Source organism: Psittacula echo, assembly GCF_963264785.1.
Source record: "Psittacula echo genome assembly, chromosome: 9".
Taxonomy (NCBI): Eukaryota; Metazoa; Chordata; class Aves; order Psittaciformes; family Psittacidae; genus Psittacula; species Psittacula echo.
Window position 1 is genome coordinate 23,096,726 of NC_137745.1, and position 23,063 is coordinate 23,119,788.

The following is a 23,063-nucleotide window of genomic DNA, read 5'->3' on the forward strand; positions in this document are numbered from 1 at the left end:
CACAGTCTAGTTCTCGTTATTCCAGGCTTCAGATATTCTTATTGACTCCTTTGTAAGTCAGTCTTGCTCTCATTTCAAGACTCCAGAGATGCTTTACCTGAGCCACTTTCACATTGCATCTCGAAGACTTAACAACTCACTTTTGTTTTCTAGCCTGAAGTTGCTCATGGATGGTTTGTGTCCCTTTGATCTATTTGTGTTGTCCTTTTGCTTCCACAGCTCCAATCCCGCTCAGTGAGCTATGGCCAGGCATTCTAAGCACGGAGTTTTTCTGTGTTAACTTTGTGTTCTTTTGTTACTCAGACTTCCTCTCTCCATCGCTGTACTGCTAGCCCTTCTTTGCATGGCTTCTGTGCTCTGCTAAGATGAATTAGAAGCTGGTAACCAGAAAAAAACACTGTTTTCTAAATGAGGTTTCATCAGGGCATTAGGTAGTGGCACTTTCCTGTTCCTACTTATGATACTTTTCCCAGCTCACTAAAACATTTGCCTTTCTTTCAGCTTTGTTTTAAAGGTTGCATACCAGCTCATCTGTCAGTTTAAGCTGTTGAGCTTCAAGCTGATAGCAGGAACTCTTGCTGTCAATTTGCAAGCGCTCAACCTCTTGTTCTGTACCGCTGAACTGCATTATTGGCATCATGGGAAATAATGGCCTTTTTGGAGAAAGGAATATTTATAAACGTGGTGTCATAACCCCGCAATCTTGGGAGGTGTTAGCCCTGCCACCACTGCCAAATGCAGTCACCTCTGTGACAGTGATGGGAGCTGGCAGTACTGCAGTGACTCCTGCTCCAGCTGCGTATATAACACCCTGATTTTCTCCTAATCGTGGGTTTCCATGCACACCTCATCCTCAGCTGATTTACTGGCATACAGCTTCACTTGCCATCCTGTCAGGAGCCCAGCTTAGCCCTGACTGATCCTTCACCACACATGTTGGTTGTTTTGTGGTGATTAGGGTTTGCTTGCATGAGGAGGCCTGAATTCTGTGAGAGGAATGATGGACAAGCTTCTTGCTACTTACACTTATAGCAAACTGTCCTGAGAAACGGCAGCTCCTGGAGTTGAGCAGAGCATGTAATGTGGTCCCATTAGTTGGGAATCCAATACCCAGCTCTGAGGGCATTAGTCTGGAACAGGGTTGATCAGCTGGTTTAGTACTGCCATATGCAAAATTCCTCCTTCAGGCTCATGCTATCAGCTGCAGTAAGTTTTGACCATCTCTGCAGCAATTTGGTCTATCAGAAAGCAGTGATAGTCTCTTCCCAAAGAACTGAGCTATCCTGAGGCTTCTAGTTGACATGAGACCTGGATTTAAAGCAGATAAGCTTTCAGTCATTGCAAACAAGATTACAAGTCTGAAACCTCTTCTCTGACTGACTTCTTAGTCTGGGCATAGAACAAAGCCCTGAAGGAAAAGGGCTATATCAGTTCTATGGGTTTGTTTTTCCTTTGGATGAAAAAGGAAGACAATCAGCTTTGAGCATGGAATGTTACATCTTCCTCTAATACGGAGATGACAGTGGAATTATAGCAGATGAAGATGGAAGACTAACCTTCCGACTAGCCTTCCTTCCCATGGGTTGGCAAGAGCTGTCATAAACCACTCCTGGCAAACTTGTCCAACCTGATTTTAGTGTCTGTAGGATAATCCAGTGATTGAGATGCTAGAAGAACCTGTCTCTGTGTTTGACAGTGTCTTTCCTGGAGCATGCTGAGTCTCTTAACAGTATGGCAGGCTTAGAGTGGCTCCATTTCTAAGAAACTTTTGTTTTCATTTTCAGATCATGTCACCATAAAGCTCGTAGTGCGTTTCCATGACATCTTCATTGCTTCTGTGGACTTCTCTTTCTATGACTGTGCTGCAGTGGCCCTGCTGTGGAAGTCGGCACCGTGAGCACATGCTTTTTCTTCTCTGTAGTTCTAGGGAGGGTGGCTCTCCCTGCCTGAGTCATCTCAGCAGCTGCTTCTCCATCATTATTCCAGGTGCAAGAAGTGTGTGAGCAGTCTCTGGAGATGTAACTGGTGCATCCAGCAGCACCTCTGTACCCACAAAGCAGCCTGTGAGGAAGGAATCATTATCTACAACGAAAGGGTGCGTTTCGTACTCAGTCCTAGTCTTGTGTGCTAGAACAGCCTCAGTGAGATGCAGTGAATCAGATCTCAGGTAAAATAACAGCTCTCAGTCACAGCAAGTAAGGAGGTGAGCTGCTGGAGCAACACGAGGCTCTGTGTGCCTCATGTTAAAGGCCTTGCTAGGTTTCTGAGGAATTGCCATTGGATGAAGCAGATTGCCCTTCTCCTGGGGTTATCCAGCCTCTGTTTTCAAAGCAAGGGACAAGAACAAGCTGGCAGAGAGGCTGCAAGGGGGAAAGCGGAACAGATGCACAGTTTGTGGCTGCCACAGGTAGTCTTGCAGTTCAGTGGGGAATGAAGGCAGGCAGACCTCCCTCTGAGTGGAGGCGAGTGCGGAAATCAGTGGGAAGAGGGAATGTTGCTGGATCTTCTGCACTTTGAGCATTCCCCAGTCCCATCCCAAGATAAGGTGGCATGAGATGTAGCTCTCACTTAAATCCAGAGGGTGAAGCAGCCTCTTGTGAGCACTACTACAGGAAGCAGTATGGACTGTTCTCCTGCTTGGGTTTTATCCTGTTTGTTTTCTTTCTCTCTTCTTACCCCCCGCTGTTATTTTTCTCCAGGCCCAGCTCCCAACCTCAGGTGTGTTTCCTTCTTCAGCAGCTCCCCTCACCAAATCCTCTACCACAGCCCCAGCGACAGCCGCAAAACCTGTCACTCACCCCATCATGCGAGTGATACCAAGCACTGTGCCCTCCACAGAGCCCAACCACATCACATTCTCTGCAGCCTTGGACATGACATCTGAGCCTACAGAAACGCTCAGCTATACGTACTTGACTCTCTCAACCGAAGCAGCCTCTCTCCAGGCCATCACAGAATCCCCCCTGCCACCACCAGCAGACAAACCTGCTGTCACTGAGCCAGAGACAACTTCTCCTTCTGCATCTGTCCTCACCAGTCCATCCAAACACGTGGATCATGCAGCCTTGCCCACTGAAGGGCCAGCCACTGCCCAGGGGCCGCAGCACACCAACCCACCCACCACGCTAGTGGGTAGCCCTCCGCACACCTTTTTAGCAGCAGTAACACCTTCTCCTCATGTCACCAGCTCGAAGTGGCCTCTGAGTTCTTTTCCTACCACAGAGGCACTGACATCTGCCATCCCATCTCCCCAAACTCCCAGCCAGGTGCCAGGGGGTCCTGCTGCCTCTGAGGACTCTCCTGGATTGCTGGAAACTGAAGTACGTGCTTCAGAGCTCCCACCATCAGCTTCCCCAGAGTGGCTGCTGGAGGAAGGCACAGAGCTGCAGGACACAGAGGAGTGGATGGATTTGCTGCAGGCTGAGAATGACACATCTCCCTTCTCTGCTTCCACCCTTCTGTCGGGTGATGGGGATTCTTCAGAGAGAGATGTCCCTGACTTCCCCAGGATCCTCCACCCTGACCTCGACTATCAGTATGATGCTCCTGAGTTTTGGGAGGAGGTGAGTTGCTGGGCTTTGGGATTCACAGTGTAACACTTTGAAATGTCCATACACATTGCAGGTCTAGTATTCCAGCACACAGGAGGGGTTTTGCCTTCTGAGAGTGTAGAAGGTGATCACCACTGTAATACGAGGAGAAGCAGCAGCCTGAGGAAGAAAAACGTGTATGAGGTTCCCAGGTCTTGTAGAAATGCTGCTGGCCTGAAGGTGGCAGCTGCTGTGATGTCCAGAGTGTTTGCAGCTTTCTTCACCTCTTTGTGCTCTTGCACTGCTTACTTGGAACCTCATGGTAAAGCACAGCCGTGTTCATGCAGGGCTGTTTCTCTGTTGGCATGTCAGGCATTGATTCTGGGTATCAGAGCTATGGAGGTCTCTTTCTCTAAAGCCTTGTGTTTGTTTTCAGTATGAAGAGCTTAGCTGGGGTCCAGATGCATGTCCCTGCGTGCAGGGAATCCAGGGATCTTCACTGTTTCCAGTCAACGTGGCAAGGAAGATAACCCTGCTGGGAAAGAACTTCCACCTCTATCAGGTAGCTCACCACCATCAGCATTGAGAAACTGTGTTAATGCAGAGCACTCTGGGCACCTTGTCCATTGCACTGCTAAAAATACATGTAAGACACAGCTGTAGCTCTGCCTAGGTTTCTCCTATTTGCAGAAACACCTTAGGGAGAATGACCTAATTCTGTGAATAAAGCACTTCATAGCTGGATTTATTGGTGAGTAGGAGGTCCCCCAGAGAAAGGGAGAGTTCAGATGTGCACCAACCTGCTGCAGAAGATCTGCATGCCTTTGGATTCAGTTGCACCTGTGCTGTAGTTCTTGGGATAACTTCCTGATGAATCTTGCCTGATTGTGTCTCCATAAGCTAAAGATAAGTCATCTGTTGCCTTTCCTTTCTGGCACGTTCATGTTAATGTGGCTATTCCTGTCATACCTGAAACTTTTGCAGTAGGGAAAACCACCCTTGAAAGCTATGTTTCTTGGGTGTGCCTCTGATAAAAATCATCTTTGCTTCTCAAGACAGAAGCCTGATTTAGTAACTTTTTACGAACAACTGCCTCAGAACATGCAGCCCACGGACTAATCATTACTTTATGTTAAACCTGATATACTGCACTGCTCAGTACAGGCCTGGTTGCAGATACATATCCATCTATTTTACAGGGAGTGTCTAAGCAATTCAGTGGAACAGGTACGGGAGAGAAAGAAGAAAAATCCCCTTGGCATTTTTAAGGTGCAGTGGCCTAGTCTGTGTACTCCAGTCCTCATTTCCAAGCTAGTGTTTCACAGATACAGGCATAACTTCAGAGTCCTGCTGGTCTTGCTTTAATTCCTCTTCCTGTGCTGAGTTCTCCCTGCACTGACAAACACGTGTTCCCTTGTAGGTGTTTTGTATTGGTTTGTCTTTCATTCATGGAGGCAGTGACAGCATAGAGAGCCTTGAATGTAGCATAGAGTTTGTATAATGAAGGGAATGAGAGGAGCACGCTGCTTGCACAGTGGCTTTTTAAAAGGTTCTGAGTTGGAGAGGGAGGAGAACAGTGTCGTGTAGCAGGGATTTGTGTGTAGCTGGGAACTAGTGCCATGTCTGTCTTCTCTGCAGGACCAGCAGTGGGACTATGAGTGTGTCCTGAATTTGGAGGGGAGGACAGTGGTGATGGATGCTTATGTGGAAGGAGAAGAAACAAATAAATCCCTCTGTTACATCACCTGTCCGATGAACCAGGTGAGTGCTTGGGTTAACATGCCATTTCAGAGCTCACACTAATGTTGGTTTCACTCAGCAAAGTAGCAGGTTGGAAGGGAAGCTGTTTGCAAAGATGTTTGTGGCATATTTAGCACTATGGGGCCATCATCTGTGCTGCTGCTACCTGGCAGTGCTGGTATCTGCAACTGGCAGAAAGATTGCACAGCCTGAGCCACATAACCTGCATTGACTGTAGTATGGGATGATGCCGCCTCCGAGCTGTCACTCATCACAACCTGCCAGGACTGTGCCAGTTCAGCTTTAGCTTGAGGCACTCTTGTTCATGGCTCTCTGGATCGTGACTTCTTCTGTGATGGTGGCTCTTTTGTGAAAAGAAACATGCTGTTAGTACCAGGTTTGTTCTCAGTGGTGGAAGGTAGGCTGTGGATGGTAGGATTAAGAGCAAAATTACTACAGCCACATACATTTCTGGATGATGTGTGGAATTTACTTATGGCAGGATTTGCAAGCAGAGGTGCTATCTTTGGTTCACAAACACATAGTTAAGGAAGAGGAACAACACAGGCTCTTGTGCACATGAGCCTTGTGGACCAGTTGTAATCCTGCATCTTCAGCACTACTGAAATTGCGTAAGTGCCGGATTGAGCAGTTTTCTGAGCAAGTGGCTTGGAGATAGGAATTAGCCATTAGGAATGCAAATAGGGAGCTGGTCATGTATTGTGAGCACAGATCTGTTTCCAGTGTTCATCCTAGTTAACTGATGCCTGTCACCCTTTCTAGAGCATTTGCAGGAAACTGTCTAAGCTCTATGTGCCGGTGCACTGCGCAGGATGGCTGCTGATGCTTTTTGCCTATTTACCTGGTTGTTTGTGCCTCTCAAGTCATTTGTCTTGATGGTCTTTGTCTTTGCAGTACAGTTACACAGCGCCTCAACTCGAATTCAACGCTGTGGTGTTTGTGCAGAGGCGACGGCACCTTCGAGTGGACAGTGCTGCAGATCTCCACGGTAGGAGCCCAACACCTCCCCAGCAAGAACACTGCAGATGGGGTGGAAGAGAACTGAGACATCCTCAGATGAGGCCTTTTGCATCTCTAGTAGTCCTGTCACAAGGAAACTAAGGAATACATTCGGCCTCATTCCTGTTGCTTGTCCCAGGGAAGGGGGAGGAGCAGAGAGTTCTGTGCAAGATACCAGGTTGCTGGATTATTCCCTAGGGGATGTTTGCAGATGCCTCTGAATTCTTCTCCTTTGCAGTGACTTTTTACAACTGCTCTGTGGGACACACTGACTGTAGCCGCTGCCAAACTGCTGACTCCAAGTACAACTGTGTGTGGTGTGGAGGTGACAACCCCAGCTGTATCTTCAGGGGCTCCTGCAAGGAAGACATAGAAGACCTGTGTCCAGCACCTCTCATTCACTCTGTGAGTAACTTGCTCGCTAGCATACTTGCACTCAGGACTGCATTCTCCAGTTAAAGTCAAAGGGCTGTGACCTTGGAGCGTGAACAGTGCAGCTCAGTAATACATTTGCTATCTGAGAGCAAGTTAGTCCTATTCTACAGTGACCCCTTGGTGTCGAGGATGCCAGACACTTGTGCTGGGCTTTCTGTTTGCTGATAGGGAACAGTGGGGAAAGATGCATTTGTATCTCACATGAAGGTGGCACACCAGAAGGAGCAGAATCATTCAGGAGCTGGGAAAGGGTCCATAGATCCTCCAACTGTCCTGAGCCAGACCCTGAAACAGATTGGCCCACTGAGCCTGGGGCAAAGGAGGGCAAAACCTAATGTTAACAGCACAGCAAGGATGGCAAAGACATGACAGGTTACTGGAATGAATTATTTTTGTCTGTTTATTTTAAATGTTTCTTGCTAACTGCCACATGACAAGTGTCTGTAGCCATGTGTCCCTTTTGCTGTCAGCTTGTCCTCCCTCCGGTGGCACACAACATCCATGTGCTGCATCTTGTCTTAGTTTATCTTGGATGCCGCTCAGGGACAGAGCTTTGACGTTTGTGCAGCATGCAATTCATTGTCGTACTGATGCTGAGGGGGGAATGGTGCTTGCTGCTTCAACACCAGTAACATGTATTGGCTTGTGCATTCCCACTCCTCAGCAGAAATGCCGTAGGGAGTGGTCAGCATGTTGACGAGAAAGCAAAGCAGAGCAGTCCTTTGAAGTCTATAGTAGATTATCACTTCTGGGAGGGGACTGTTGGCAACAGTGAAGTATGGGAAAGAAGGCTCGAGCTGTGTGTTCTTAATGGCCTTTCTTGTGATGAAAGTGCAACCTGGTACTAGTCCAAGCCAGTTAAAGGAATCCATAGCAGTGACCTGACCAGGCAGAGTTTGTAATGGGGCAGTTGAAGGGCCCTGTGCTGTAGATCAGTTGCCAGAGTGCAGAGCTCTGAGATACTGTGACATTGACACATGCGCGGCTGTCTTTGCAGGTGTACCCCCTGTCTGGACCAGTGGAAGGTGGCACTAGAATCACCATCACTGGCTCAAACCTCGGGCAGAAACATCAAGACATTGCAGAAACTGTCACTGTTGCAGGAATTCCCTGTGCCGTAGATGCTCAAGAGTATGAGATCTCTAGCAGGTAGAGTATCTGTGAAACCTCCTCCCAGAGGCAAGCGCTGGCTTTTCACTTGGCTGCTGACACCAGCCTGAGATGTCCTTGCCTTTGCTGTAGCAGGTATTGAGCCTTGTCCATTCCCAGGGAGTGCCCCTGGGTAAGGTCACTGTCTGGTTAGTTACTCAGGCAGTGACCTTAGAGAGACAAGGTTGTGTACAAGGCAATGGCCAAACAGTGCTGCCATTTACTGACCACACTATCTGAGTTTCATGGGTGTCTCTCCCAGCTACAGGGTGATTTTAGTAAAGCAAAGGATATGCCTTGGGCAAGCATCACTGCTAGGAAAATATCCTGACCATGTTAACACAGGGTGAGGATGGGAACGTGTGGTTGGAGGTACACACAGATTCTTGCCTCTGCTTGAGTGGGCACACCCCTAAGTTCGTTCTTCACTTGCCAGCCAGACTTCCACCTCCCAGGAACAAACCAAATGAAAGGACCCTCACAAGCAGGAATAGACCAGGGAGTACTGGTGGGCCCAATGCCACTCTTCTGATGGCTGGAAGTGCCTGGCAGGTCACACAATGCTTGTAAACATGGTGAACAGGAGGAGGATGAGAAGCAGAAAGCCCTGTCCTGCTGAATCCAGCTAATGTCAGTGACAGAGAGCTGGGGAGCTGGTGTGTCTAGCCAGGGCAGGACCATACAACAAGGCAGTATAATCTAGGTTTTGAGAGGTATGACTGAGGGGTAGCTAGGAAGCAAGGAGAAGGGAGTATTTGTGTAGTTGGCCTGTGGCAGGGCAGGTAGGTGGGATCCTTGGACAAGGGAGGGAGAGGAGCCAAGCAACCAGCAGAAGACGAGAGCAATTGTGAGTAACCTCTCATTAGAGCTATCACAAACCCATTTTTCCATTCCATGGTAGCAGTAGTTATAGCACCCTTCCTGCTGGGAGCCAGCTAAGATCCTGCTAGGAAATGGCCTGCTGTGTTGAGCAGTGTTGTCCTGTCTGTGAGCCTTGTTTGTCTGGATCCATCTGCTTTCTGTTTTCATCCTAGAAATAGCGCATAATCTTGCTGGGGTTAGCACTGTCTTTGTTCTGTATCTGTGTATCACCGGCATGACAGGGTCCTGGCTTGGCACTGCCTGAGTTCCAATTCCTGAGCCTTTTTGGTTGAGGGAATATAGCTGTGAACCTGGAACCCACTCCTGAGCAAGGCCCAGACAAAGGCTGGGAAGTCTCCTGAAGAGTAGTTTTCCTGTTAGCAAATCAGTGCTGTAAGATGGGATTCCTTGCTGCCTTGTTCTAAGAGCAGCCTGACTTTTCACCTTGGCTGGGAAGAATGGGTGGTGCAGATCAGGGAACTGGCTGGTTCCAGAAGTCACTGGCTGAAGATCAGCACCAGCTAAATCCACAGTCTTCAGTTTTCTTCTGGATCAGACCTAGTGTTAATGTGTGGATTGACCACTGCTAGCCCTGGGGTCACTCCAGATGTGACTGATTTGATCGCCTCTGGACAATAACAGAGTTCTTGGACTCTTCCTGTATCAGTGATACAGTGGGCTTCATGCTGTCTGTCCCCAAAAGAGTAATCTTGGATAGGATGAGCCTATTTGGAACAGACAACACCAAATCCAGGTTTTAAAGGTGTTTGTCAACGTTTGGTTGCATATTCTGAGCATGTGATAAGGCAGAAAGAAGGGAGCTGTGGTCACCAGATGGTGTTAGGACAATGCAATGGATACAGCTCATGGTGTGACACTGTTGTTGGATTGTCCTGCAGTATCGTGTGCGTCACTGGCAGGAGCTGGACAGAGAGATCTGGGCACGTTGTGGTGGAAGTGCCTGGAGGAGGACGTGGAGTTTCTGGGCACATTTTCACCTACCAGGTAACCTAACTCTTGCTGCTTTGATACCTCTCCTGTTCTTCCAGTATCTCTGCTAAATGCCTGTGTAGTGCATGAACCCGTGGGACTCTACAATGTATCTTTCTGGTGCGGAGATATTTCTGTTGATGATGACTTAACATCTTACTAAGAGTTCTGACCTTCCTTTTATTAACGTGTAAATTGCTGCTTCTTTTAGCTTCCAACCTTCAGCAGCCAGTGGCAGTAATCCACAGTTACTGTGTGTTGTATGGAGAAATGTTTCCTGTTGTTTATAAACATGTTTCTGATAATTCTTTGGAATCTTAAACCCAGCAAGGATGAAATAGTATTGAAGTCATTTTTAGATCCAATTACTCACTTTTCATCCTTGCTGTTGAACTTTGTTATATACCTAGTTGCATGTCCCCCTCTCCCATGGGAAGGGGAAAGAGATGCTGAGAAGTCTTAGTCTGTTCCATTTGGGGCTGTATAAAACCATTTTATATACTGGATTATCCAGTTGTTGCTCTTGGTTTTGTTTATTTTCACCATTTTGAAGCAGGGTGATGAGAACTGTGTACTATGGTCAAGACAAGTGTAAAGGAACTTTTACTGTGGCGTAATTTCCAGTAATTCCTGCCACTCGACGTGTTTTGCCCAGGGAAGCTGTGAATGCTCCATCCCTGCGATGTTCAAGGCCAGGTTGGATGAGGCCTTGGGTGCCATGGTTTAGTGTGAGGTGTCCCTGCCCATGGCAGGGGGATTGGAACTGGGATGATCTTAAGGTCCTTTCCAACCCTAACTATTCTATGATTCTACCTGTGCTTACAGCTGGCATGGTTGTTACAGGTACTAAAGCACTCTTGAATGGGCAGGAGCTATTTCAGTTCTCACAACTGTACACATGATTGGGTTGTTTTATTCCTGTACTCTCCCTGCTTCTTCTCCCTTCAAGTATCTTCATTTATCAGCAGTGACTGACTTTTGTCCCTTGGGGTCCTCTAGATTTTGCTGCAGCTCCTCAGTGGCTGTGTCGTGGTTTAAGCCCAGGCCATAAATCAGAACCACGCAGTCCACTTCCCCCCCCACCTTTCTTCCCTCCGCTTCTGGAGGGACGGGGAGGAGAATCAAAAGAATGCAGCTCCCATGGGTTGAGATAAGAACAGTTTAATAACAAAGGTATAACACAAATCACTACTGCTACCACTAATAGTAATAATGATAAAGGAAATAACAAGCAAGAGAATACAACCGCTCACCAACCGGTACCTCACCCCCACCCTGCCATGATCCAGCCCTTCCCGGAACTCTCCATTCTACATCCTGGGCATGACGTGCTATGGTATGGAATACCTCTTTGGCTAGTTTGGGTCAGGTGTCCTGTCCCTGCTTCCTCCTGGCTTCTCCTCCTCCCTGACAGAGCATGAGACTCACAAAGTCCTTGGTCAGGGTAAACATTCTGACCCACAACTGAAAACATCAGCTTTATCAGTATTATTCCCAGGCCAAAAGTCAAAACACAGCACTGCACCAGTAGAAAAAATGACTGCTACTGCTAAACCAGGACAGGCTGTAAGTTTTTGTTGCTCTGAATAACTTACCAAGTTTTGTTTCCCGTTTCCAGGCCACCTACAAGTAAGTTTAATAGCACAAGCCTCAACACAAACTCTTAGGGCTCCCTGCTGGTAATCTTCTCATCTACAAGACAAACAGACAATTTATTTGCTGCCTTGTTTTTCCTAATGTGAGTTATTAATCCAGTCACTGATCTGAACAATCCCTTTGAACTGTTAATCCTGGGGTTTGTGTGAGGCTCCCAGCTCTGCTGTTTGCAGCTTCCATCTGCCTTTTGCAGGCTGTGGAAAGGCTGGTCCCCAGTTCATGGTTGCTGGTGTGACTGATCCCTCCTCTGTTGCCTCTGCTCCATAAGCTAGCTGAGGCCTGCCTGTGATTGGGATCTATAGCTTCTATTTTCAGAGTACTGGAGGTCACTGAACACGTTCTGCCGTTTTCGTTCCTTCTTATCTTTTGAGGTCCTTATCTCTCACCTGTCATATTTTTTGTCCCCTCTCCTAGAACCCAGAGCTGAAATCCATTGTGCCAACTCAGGGCCCCAAAGCAGGAGGAACCTGCCTTACCCTTCTGGGCTCAAAGCTGCTGACGGGGCATCCTAGTGAAATCAGTGTCCTGCTTGGAGACCTCCCATGTCACATGTAAGATCAGAGTTACTGCTTGCTTAGATAAGGCACAAGATGCTTTCACCATTAAATTTAGGACAATACCTAAAGAAGAGGTTTGCAGACTATCTGCGAAGAGCAAGACATAATTCTATAAAATTTGTCTCTGCAGTGGCTGTTAATCACTTGTTCTCTCTTCTGTCCTTCCAAGCCTTTCTGAGATGACAGAGGACCAGCTGGCATGCCAGACCAGTCCCAGCAATATGTCTGCAGAGCTCCCAGTCACCATCAAATACGGGGACCAAGAGCGGAGACTGGAAGGATCCCTCTTCAGATACACTCTGGATCCCAACGTCACTTTTGCAGAGCCACCTAAAAGCTTCCTCAGGTAGAAAGACCGAGGGCTCCTTCCCCAGGGCTGTGTGCTGAGGCAGGTGCTACAGCACCAAGTTGTTGAGTTACACTTTGGAGTAAAGGCAGGCTTGTGGGAATGAGCATAAGCAGAAGGGTGGAAACATGAGCAAGATGGAGCTGGTTGAGATGACTGAGATCAGCTGCTTTTCTCTTTCAGTGGAGGGAGAGTGCTCAGAGTTCATGGCTACAACTTGGATGTTGTACAGAAACCCAAGATCCGAGTTACGGTTTCCCCCTCCGAACGGCGGCGCCGAGCTCTGGGACGATGGCGCAGAATCATCCCTGACACCCAGTGCCCTGAGGGTGCTCTGTGCAGCGTCCAGCAGGTACCACGGCAATGTGCTCCGTGGAGCTGAGGGTGCAGCAGGGCTGATGTGTTGCTCTGGATTGCTGGGCTTTCTGTCCCTGTAGGATTTCCCTCACTGCTGTCTGTTTGGATCGTACTAACAGTCTTGACCAAGTGCAAGTGTGCTCTGCCAGGTAGTGCTTCACTACTGACACTTCTTTTGCCTTTTCCATTTAGTTTGAAGAACCATGTCTGGTGAACTCCTCCTACCTGATCCTGTGCAAAACTCCAGCTATTAACCTGCTGTTGCGGAGTGTCCATATCAAACTGGAATTTATTCTGGATAATCTCAGCTTTGATTTCAACTCGCTGCATCCGATGCCCTTCTCGTATGAAGTTAACCCCATCCTAAAACCCTTGAATGCTGAAGACCCTGCCAAACCGTATCGGCACAAGCCAGGAAGTGTCATCTCTGTGGAGGTAACACAAAATCTAGCTGGAAATCATGTTCCTTGGACACAGTTGTTTTTCCCCTGTTTTGATGTGCTGTTCCACTTCTGTTCCAGGGGGAAAATCTAGATCTAGCTATTTCCAAGGATGAAGTGATGGCTATGATTGGGGAAGGAATCTGTGTGGTGAAGACACTGACAAGGAACCATCTGTACTGCGAGCCTCCCTCTGAGCAGCCAGCCCCGCGGCACCGTACAAAGCGGGAGGGCACAGACTTGCTCCCAGAGTTCACGGTATGGAATCAGCAGTACCTCAAGAAATCTTGTTGGGTTTTAAAGGACAAGCAAGAAGTAATGGAGGCAGGGAGTGGGATGGGAAGTGGAGGAAAGGCAGAAGCCTGGTGGGGGATAGGGGAGGTACTAGGGGTGACAAGGAGCTGCTCTTGTTCTCAATTCTACTCGTACAAGCCAAGCACTGCCCTGTGGCTTTGCATTTCATTGCTGACTGAGCTTACATCATGGCACATCCTTTCTCACAGGTACAGATGGGAAACCTGAACTTCCTCTTGGGTCGGGTGCAGTATGACACAGAAAGCCAGCTCACCTTCCCACTTGAGGCACAGATTGGGTTGGGTGTTGGTGCATCCTTTGTGGCACTGATTGTTCTGGTCATCGTCTTCATATACAGGTAAGAAACTCTGGCATTGTATGAGGTCTGTAAGTTCCTCACAATGTTACTCAGTGGCTGTTGCCAAGTGTGAACATCTTGGGCCTGAACAAGATTCCAGTTTTCTTTATTTTGTGCCAAATCCTGAGCCCCTGGTGCTGTTCGATGTGTGAGGCACGTTACACCTGCACTGTGGATGCCCCTAGGTGTGGGCTTTGAATGAACACTGGTATCCTGCAAAGAAGATCTTCGGTAGAAATCACCTCAACACCAATTGTCCTGGAGCCTTTGGCAGCAACACAACAGCTGGCAAGGGCAATCCCCAAGTTAGGGCCACTTGGAACACTTCTGTTTCTTATTGCAGGAGGAAGAGCAAACAGGCTCTGAGGGATTACAAGAAAGTTCAAATCCAGCTGGAAAATCTGGAAACAAGTGTTCGGGACAGATGCAAAAAGGAATTCACAGGTCAGTCACTGAGCTCCTGGGTTCTTACAGCTTCAGGGAAGCTTGAAGATCCACTCTCTGCCCTACCTCTCTTTCCATTCCTGCATATTCATTTGGGTAGCTCAGAGGACTCAATAACTTTAGCCTGTGCCAGTGCATTGAAACATATAGCCAAGTTCTTCCATTTTTAATTCTTCTCTTTAATTCAGAGCACGGTGATCTATACAGAGCCCTCTGATTCTCCAGTTTATCCTTCAGACTCAGAGGAAGAGCTGAAAGTCAAGAGAGCAGCATACTTGGAGAGATTTTAACAGCAGCTAGTCCAGTCTTTGTGTAGGGCAAGTTGAATTATACCCCATGTCCTGGGTCCACAAACCTTTCACTTAATGTGCTTACAGCAGTGAGCCCTTGTGAGGGAGACCTGAGGCTCTGAAACTGTGAGGTGACTCAGACTGTAAATCCCCAACTAATGTGGGAAGCAGTGAGAACCAGATCTCTAATACTCTTATCTCTAATGTAGGTAATGCCTGTAACCACAGATCTGTGCTGAATGGTGGCTTCCTCTTTATAAACTGGAAACCAGCCCCTGGTTATAAATAAGAATAATCACCAAATTCACCTTTTAGTTCCTCTCCAAGCTTCCTCATGCAGTTTATGCCAGTGCCTAGTTTAGTTCGAAATATCCTAGCAGTGTGACCCCAATGTTTTCCTGTCCGGAAACATCCTTCCTCTTCCTCAGTCCCATCCTGCTGGCCCTAGTTCCTGCACTCGCCTCATGCTTTGTTGTTGTATGATCATGTAGTCAACCTCATGAGCACTTCCTTTCCTCCAGACCTGATGACTGAGATGATGGACCTCACAAGTGACCTTGTAGGCACAGGAATCCCCTTCTTGGACTACAAGTCCTATGCAGAGCGTATTTTCTTCCCTGGGCACCGTGAGTCACCACTGCAGAGAGACCTGGACATCCCTGAGTGCCGGCGGCAAACAGTGGAGCAGGGCTTGGTCCAGCTCTCCAACCTGCTCAACAGCAAGCTCTTCCTCACCAAGGTAATGGCCCTCTCTCTGCTTGCAGGGTAGGGACAGGGCCACATCACATGGGAAGCAGGCAGTGTCTGTTAAAGCTCATTCCTCAACAGCTCCCTGCAGCACCACCTCTTCCAGAAGCCGGGAGTTGCCTTGTTTGCAGCAGATTCAAACTCTGGCTTCTTTCTCCCCACCAGTTCATCCACACTCTGGAAATCCAGCGCACTTTCTCTCCAAGAGACCGGGCCTATGTAGCATCATTGCTCACCGTGTCACTGCATGGGAAGCTGGAGTACTTCACCGACATCCTCAAAACACTCCTGAATGACCTCGTGGAGCAGTATGTGGCCAAGAACCCCAAGCTGATGCTGCGGAGGTGAGTAAGCCAACCATGGTCCCAGTCAGCTAATTGGCAAGGAATATAGAAGGAAAGGTGTGAAAAGAGTAGGAAGCTGGTGTTCTCTACTGCAAATTCCTCTTCTTTTGAAGCTGCTGCACGTCTTTGGGTTCAGGTACCAGGGCTCTGCCAAGTCTGCTAATCTCAGTTTGCTGTTTAGTGTTTCCTGGGCTCACAGTCATGCCATGTTTGGAGGCTAAAGTGAACTATCTCCTGTATTTGGATCCCCGTTAGCCTCCTGTCTGGTCCATCCTTCTGATGTGAACAAATTTCGCTTGTTTGAGAACTACCAGAGGCTTTCCTCTGTCCTTTACTTGCTTGCGTCTCTACTTCTGTAATTTGGTGCCTCCTTCAGGCTGAAAAGTGCTTCAAGTAAGTGATATCAAAAGCATTAACTGTCCTGGTCTCTAGTCCCTTTTTGTTTCTTCTTTTCCCCCCCCTCTCCCTGGGTCTTGTATCATCATCTAGTGTGCTCTCTTCTCAAGGGGAGTGACCTTTATCTCCAGATCTCTCCCTGCTCTGCACTGTATTACTATGACCAACCTAATGTTCTCTTTCAGGACAGAAACAGTGGTAGAGAAGCTGTTAACCAACTGGATGTCCATCTGCCTGTACGCATTTGTGAGGGTGGGTTCTTTGTCCCTTTGTGGTCTAGAGGGGGCAAAAGAGGGGAAACAGCCACAGCTTTGCTTTGTGCCTGCTTCGTGGCTGAAATGATGCCAGAGCCATTTTCTACTTCAGGATGGGGAATGGGAGAGCTGGGCCATTCACTGGTGACAGGGATGCTTAAATTTGCTTTAATGCCACTTGTTGTTTTGAGGATGCCAGAGGAGGACTCTGTAGCTCCTTTATCTTGAGACACAATGGCCATAGGCTTGTCTATCTGTGTATGGGAAGGACAGATTCTGATCTAGTTCCATTCCTGGAGAAGGGGTGGCGAGGAGAGTCTATCAGATGAGTGATGCAGAGGCAGAGCAATGCTTTGGTTTTGTGCATCTATGTGGTAGTTGGCCCATGCACTTTCTCTCAGGTGAAACTCCTTCCTTTCTGTGCCAGGATTCTGTTGGAGAGCCCCTTTACATGCTGTTTCGAGGAATCAAGCACCAGGTGGACAAAGGCCCAGTCGACTGGGTGACAGGGAAAGCCAAATACACCCTGAATGACAACCGCCTTTTGAGAGAGGACCTGGAGTACCGCACTCTGGTAAGCACCAAGTCCTTTCTTCCCTCCTGACTGAGTTTAACAGGGATGAATGTCTCTGCTCCCATTATTGAGGCAGAAGTGCTGCATCCTGGCATTATCTCCTGGGAGCCAGATTTATCCTAACAACACAAGACCACAGACAAGCAAGAGCTCTGCTAAATCAGGTGCTTTTGTCCTAGGTTGATAGGAGCCATCACCACAGTGATCTGGTGTATGTGCTGTACTCTCTGTTTAGAAATAAGGGGATGAAATAGCTGATGGCACATTAAAGCTGATTTACAACACTGTTGAACTGACTCTCCCAGCTCTGGACACAAGACAGAACATGGTGTTTAACATCTGTGATGTTTTCTTTTCTGAAACTCCTCCAGCAAAAGGACTAGCTGTTAACTGGCCTTAATGCCAACCGTCAAAGGTGTAAATGTCAGATGTAATCTTACCAGCTGAATAGCTGTGACCTTACCTTTTCTTCCCCAGACCTTAAATGCTTTGACACAAGCAGGAGTTGCTGCAGGAGGGGCAGAGGACTCCCAAGGGATATCTGCAAAAGTGCTAGACTGTGACACCATCACACAGGTGAAGGAGAAAATCCTGGATCAGATCTATAAAGGAACACCCTACTGTCACCGACCAGACCCTGATACCCTGGACCTTGGTGAGCAGAACTCTTTGATGCTAAAGCTCAGTGAGGAAGTAGAAATGTGGTCGTTTGCTGCCTGAGCACACCACCCTGGCATGCATTCTCTGCTGAGTGTGTAGTCACTGACCAAGGATCTTGCACTGTGGCTGGACCCAACAGGGCCAGGAAAGAAGCTAACAGCAGGAGGCAAGGGTGGGAAAGAAGCAGTTGGGTCTAACCCCTTTCTTTTCATGGTGTTCTTTGCCAGACTTGGACCATGGCAATGGCTTGGTCAAGGGGACACGGAGGAAAAAAAAGTATGGAGAATGTGTAACCGGGCCGGGGGGATGATCTGAGTGCAAAACAGAGGTGATGTAGTCCTGCCAGTGAAGTCACTGGCAGCATCTCAGTAATGTGTGTCAGGGAGGATTTTGCCCACAGTGATTAATGAAAAGTGGGACTTGCACTGTGAGGGAAACCTCTCAGTTTTCATTCTTTGGCTGTTGCTGAATAGCTGTGGCATTTATAGATGAGCAGGTACGGTGGGAATAGTAGCTAATAAGGACTCTGGGTGCATATTTTTGGTTTGAATCACCTGCTTGAAGAGTCACAATGTGACAGAATTTGTAGGAACTTGGTGAGTGGAAGCTGGGAGACCATGAGGCCACTTGTCCCTGTGCTCAGAGAGACTCTTCTGCGGCTGCAGGACTCAGCATTGTTACAGGCACTTGCTCAGGTTATGTCGTCTGTGAAACACCATAGGAAAAGGTTGATGAGGACCAGTGGGTGTGCAGTGAGTTCAGTCGGGTTGAAGCAGAGCAGGTTCAGGGGTGTCTCAAATTTAACAGTTTATCTTTACTTTTTCTGGTTTAATGGCTGCAGAGTGGAGATCAGGGCTGGCAGGTCATCTCATACTGTCTGATGAGGATGTGACATCTGTCGTTCAAGGAACTTGGAAACGCCTGAACACTCTTCAGCATTATAAGGTCAGAACTCAGCCTACCATTGCCTCATCTCCCATCTTCTAAACACTGTTACACTGTATTTGGGGATCCTGGTGGATCACAAAGGGTTGGAGCTTTATTGCAGCAGCATATTCATATTAAGTCAGTGCTGTGGCTAGCATTATTGATTTCAATGAACCCTGTCCTTAACCTGTATCTTGGATATAGGTTAAGCAGTGGATGTAGCGAGCAGTGTAGAGCTTGGAAGGAGATGCAGAAGTTGATACCTGGTGGCTGTTGCATTGAAGGCGGCACTACTGGATCTGTTAATGTTCCAGTGCAAATCAGTAGGTGATGGTGCACTGAACTGCAAAGTAGCTTCTAGGAACAGAATGAGATGGGTTTTTTTTTGCACCAATGTGTCATATCTTGCACCATTATGTCATACTTTGCTGCAACATGTTCTAGATGTGAATGACCTCAGCCCCTGAGTATTATCTTCATCACATTTTGCACATCATGTTTTTTGATTGGTGCAAACAAGATTCTCCCACCATCAGGGGAGGCAGTGATGGTGCCCCAAAATCCCTGTTTCTGTCCCTATTTCTAGTAATGGGATAGTCTATTTTAGTCTACAAGCTCTTGTCTGTTGTCCTGATGAGAAATGTGCCATTTGTTTTGGATATTGATTTTTTTGCTTGTGTGCAGGTACCTGATGGAGCAACAGTAGCACTGGTTCCACGCCTGACCAAGCACATCCATAGGGAGAATCAGGATTACATCCCAGGAGAGAGTGAGTTTGATGCCCTGTTCTCGTAAATTGATTTTATAGCACTTGGCAGTTAATGGGACAAGTCTCTTGCCATAGCCCCAGCTTTATGCTGCTGTAGAAGGCTGATATGTGATTTGGACCCTCACAGGATTCTCAGGAAATGAAAAGCCTGGGCAGGTGAGATGACAGAAAAGCAGAAGAGTCTAAGAGCAGAGGAAAGCCAGGTTGGGTGTGAAAATGCAGGATAAGCACAGTTCTCTAGTTAGACTTTCTAGGGCTGAGCAGTCTCCAACTTGTAGGAATCAGTACCCTCAGGTGCTAATCATAGTCTAATGGTGGTGATGGGATACAAACAGCTCCATTGATGCTCCTATAGCTTGAGGAACTACAGCAACAGTTGTAATCTGTGCAGAAGGCTGGATACAGACTCCAGAGGTTCCTTCCCATTTGTGTTTCTACCATATTGTCAAATGTTGCTTCCTTGGGGCTCCCTGGCCACTCTCTGCTGTGCGAGAACTGACAGTCATCTGTAAACAATTGCTTGGTTTAGAAACACCAATGCTGGAGGATGCAGATGAAGGTGGGATCAAACTTTGGCACCTGGTAAAACCAACAGAAGAGCCAGAGCTTCCCAAGCATCGGCGTGGGAGCTTGCGAGATCGGGAGCGAGCCAAGGCAATCCCAGAGATCTACCTGACACGCCTGCTCTCAATGAAGGTGAGAAGCAGCACAGGTTGAGTTTGGGATCTTTCCGTCCTGCATATCCTTGCAGGGATGTGTATGGGCCAGTGAGAGGAGGCTGCTGAGTAGAAGAGGGGAACCTCTCATCTGCATGAGGCCTCAGCTCTCTGCTCTCCTCTGCCCATGCTGACCCTGTCCTGCTCGGTTCCCCACAGGGCACTCTGCAGAAGTTTGTGGATGACTTGTTCCAGGTGATCCTCAGTACCAACCGCCCTGTCCCTCTGGCAGTCAAGTACTTCTTTGACCTGTTGGATGAGCAGGCCTTACACTATGGGATCGCAGACCCTGAGACCATCCATATCTGGAAGACAAACAGGTATGGTGTTCCTCTGGGCTACAGAGGAGACACTGCTAAGCTCTCTAGAGCTGATCACTTGCAAAGCAAGACCCAGGAGGAACAAAATAGGAGTGCAGGGCAGCAGAACATGGTGTGAAAAGCTGTTTTGCTGGGAGGGCAAAGCTGGGAGATGCAGTGATGTGCACAATATCCTTCAGCACCTTCACTGATACCCTGTTACCCTTGCCTTACCTGCAGCCTGCCCCTACGGTTCTGGATAAACATCATCAAGAACCCCCAGTTTGTTTTTGATGTGCAGACGTCAGATAATGTTGATGCTGTGCTTCTGGTCATTGCACAGACCTTCATGGACTCCTGTACAATAGCTGACCATAAGTTAGGGCGGGTAAGTACAGAGGGAAAAGAGAGCACGGTTGGCACAGGCAGTTGAGTGGTGCTGCCCCAGGAAGGCAGTAACATTTAGGTAGCACCACTGGAACAGCAGGCCAGGCCTGTCCTTGCTCCCATGTGCCACTGGAGAGTGATGGAAGGGAAGAGAGGAGGGAGGAACTGGTTTTGTTTAGCACACAAGAAGTTGTTGAGGGGTGCTCTTTATTTACAGCTTACAGCTACTTGTGGGGCAGAGCTAAACTCAAGTTGGCTGTGTCAGACAGTGGAAGTCACAGGATGCTTCCTGGGAAATTCAGGTTGGCCATTAGAAAAAATTCTTACCACCACTATTGACCCTGTGCTAAGGGTGGAACAGTCCTGCACAGGTCACAGAAGATGGGATGGGTGGATCTCTGGAGGAATTCAGTCACCAGCTTTGCAAAGCCATAGTTAATGTGATCTCACACTGGCGATCACCCAGCTCCAAGTGGAAGGCTGGACTGAGGGTCCCAGGGGTCCCTTCACCAATGCATCTCGTGGTTCCTCAGACTTCATTACTAGAAGGGAGCTGGTATTTGAGGTGCCTCTCCATACAGAGGACAAAAATTCCCGACCCTAAATGCATGACAGAAAATAGCAGTGATGGTGTTACCTGGTAAGGTTAGTCCATAGCATGATGAAGGAGCTTGTTGTAATCAATTCTGGTTCTGGATGTTCAAGGACTCTCCAATCAATAAGCTGCTTTATGCCCGGGACATCCCTCGCTACAAGCAGATGGTGGAAAGGTAAGCAATGAACGTGAGGAGTTGTAGTTTAAGCAGGAAGAGGGAGGCAGGGAGGAACTATTGCTAATTGTCTGTGTACCACTGTGCAGGTATTACGCGGACATTCGTCAGACCATCTCTGCCAGTGACCAGGAGATGAACTCTGCCCTGGCCGAGCTGTCACGGGTAAATAGAATTATTTCATAGAATCATAGAATGGTTTGGGTTGGAAGAGACCTTAGAGCTCATGCAGTTCCAATCCCCTGCCATAGGCAGGGACCCCTTCCACTAGAGCAGGTTGCTCCAAGCCGCGTCCAGCCTGGCCTTGAACACTGCCAGGGATGGGGCAGCCACAGCTTCTCTGGGCACCCTGTGCCAGCGCCTCAGCACCCTCACAGGGAAGAGCTTCTGCCTAAGAGCTCATCTAAATCTCCCCTCTGGCAGGTTAAAGCCATTCCCTCTTGTCCTGTCCCTACAGGCCCTTGTAAAAAGTCCCTCTCCAGGTTTCTTGTATTTCAGAAGTCACCCTGGCCTCTCACTTGTGCATCTAAGAAAGTCAGTAATGCAAAGATGAGATATTCCAGCTGAGTGTGCAATTCTGCTCAGACATACTGAGTGATGCCAGTGGCTGATCTGCTTTGTGGCACCATGAGAAGGGTGAGGGTCTCTCCAGCTGACAGTGGAAAGTGTAGTCAAGGACTCAGGACAAGATCCTTCCCTTGCTAGGAACTTGCTGATGAATTCCGTTTCCTGTTGCTTTGTGCAACAGGCACGTTTCCTAATGAGTGGTGAGGACGTAGAGCTTAGAAGAACAATTGTGAAGTGTCTCATGGTTGTGTCTAACTTCCTCTCTTATATTCAGAATTACTCAGGTGACCTCAATTCCCTGGTGGCTCTACATGAACTGTACAAATACATCAATAAGTACTATGACCAGGTGAGTGTGTTTCCAGCAGGTAGGAACATGCCCTTCTCCTTTTACCATCCAAACAGAAAACCTCCAAAAATTAATAGTTAAGAGCAGCCAGACTATGACAACGCTGTGTATTGTCATTGACCTGTAACTTCCATGTTATGAGTTTGCTTTACTCTCAAAAAGAAAGGGAGGAACTCACAAAAGTCTCCTACTTGGATGCTGTTGGGATTTCATGTATGCTTCTATTTTTTCACTATAGGATTCAAATACTCTACTTAAAAATGAAATGCAGTTAGTGCAGATTCATTTACTAAAGATACTGTTTTCAGGGGAGAATTTTAGCATTCTTTGAACTATAAAGTTCATATGTTATTCGGACAAATCTAGAACGTGATTAATTTGAGATGAATTACTACATACTCACTCTAGCCTTGAGCACTCTGGTTTCCAGCTTGGGGCTCTCTGCTGTGTATGGCATTGAGCTGGTTGACAGTGTTGTGCGCTGGAGGAAAGCTGCAGTGAGCTCTGTCTTGTTGCAGATCATTACAGCCTTGGAAGAAGACCCAACAGCTCAGAAGATGCAGCTCGGATATAGACTACAACAGATTGCAGCAGCTGTGGAGAATAAAGTCACAGACTTGTGATGGGCACAAACAGACTGCTCTGCCCTGCATGAGCGGGGACAGTGCTCATTCTAGCTACACACAGGGTGTCCTGCTGCCATTGGAACCAGGCTCTCCAAGGAACCCGTGGTGACATGAACAGGGATGGCCAAGGCAGTACAAAGTACAAGCATCCTTCCATCTCAGAGAGTATTTTTTTAAGGTTTTTTCTTCTTAAAAACAAAACAAAACCAGA

General features: G+C 47.9%; 1 protein-coding gene across 1 annotated transcript in view; it reads left to right on the forward strand.

Annotated features, from left to right (window-relative positions):
• PLXNB1 (plexin B1) overlaps positions 1–22,849 on the forward strand; it is a gene marked incomplete at both ends in the record, with an annotated part of 33,065 nt that extends 10,216 nt beyond the window's left edge. The window contains 30 exons of the mRNA XM_080625565.1: positions 1,785–1,893; positions 1,987–2,095; positions 2,700–3,563; positions 3,970–4,092; positions 5,169–5,291; positions 6,186–6,279; positions 6,529–6,695; positions 7,723–7,874; positions 9,635–9,740; positions 11,796–11,932; positions 12,108–12,284; positions 12,468–12,636; positions 12,834–13,076; positions 13,163–13,339; positions 13,585–13,733; positions 14,077–14,177; positions 14,989–15,206; positions 15,380–15,558; positions 16,140–16,206; positions 16,636–16,782; positions 17,260–17,437; positions 18,284–18,387; positions 19,054–19,138; positions 19,668–19,834; positions 20,014–20,174; positions 20,394–20,541; positions 21,246–21,310; positions 21,400–21,475; positions 22,152–22,226; positions 22,745–22,849. Coding sequence (XP_080481691.1) covers positions 1,785–1,893; positions 1,987–2,095; positions 2,700–3,563; positions 3,970–4,092; positions 5,169–5,291; positions 6,186–6,279; positions 6,529–6,695; positions 7,723–7,874; positions 9,635–9,740; positions 11,796–11,932; positions 12,108–12,284; positions 12,468–12,636; positions 12,834–13,076; positions 13,163–13,339; positions 13,585–13,733; positions 14,077–14,177; positions 14,989–15,206; positions 15,380–15,558; positions 16,140–16,206; positions 16,636–16,782; positions 17,260–17,437; positions 18,284–18,387; positions 19,054–19,138; positions 19,668–19,834; positions 20,014–20,174; positions 20,394–20,541; positions 21,246–21,310; positions 21,400–21,475; positions 22,152–22,226; positions 22,745–22,849 — 4,775 coding nt within the window. The remainder of the gene's footprint in view (positions 1–1,784; positions 1,894–1,986; positions 2,096–2,699; positions 3,564–3,969; positions 4,093–5,168; positions 5,292–6,185; positions 6,280–6,528; positions 6,696–7,722; positions 7,875–9,634; positions 9,741–11,795; positions 11,933–12,107; positions 12,285–12,467; positions 12,637–12,833; positions 13,077–13,162; positions 13,340–13,584; positions 13,734–14,076; positions 14,178–14,988; positions 15,207–15,379; positions 15,559–16,139; positions 16,207–16,635; positions 16,783–17,259; positions 17,438–18,283; positions 18,388–19,053; positions 19,139–19,667; positions 19,835–20,013; positions 20,175–20,393; positions 20,542–21,245; positions 21,311–21,399; positions 21,476–22,151; positions 22,227–22,744) is intronic.
• Positions 22,850–23,063: the final 214 nt, after the last annotated feature.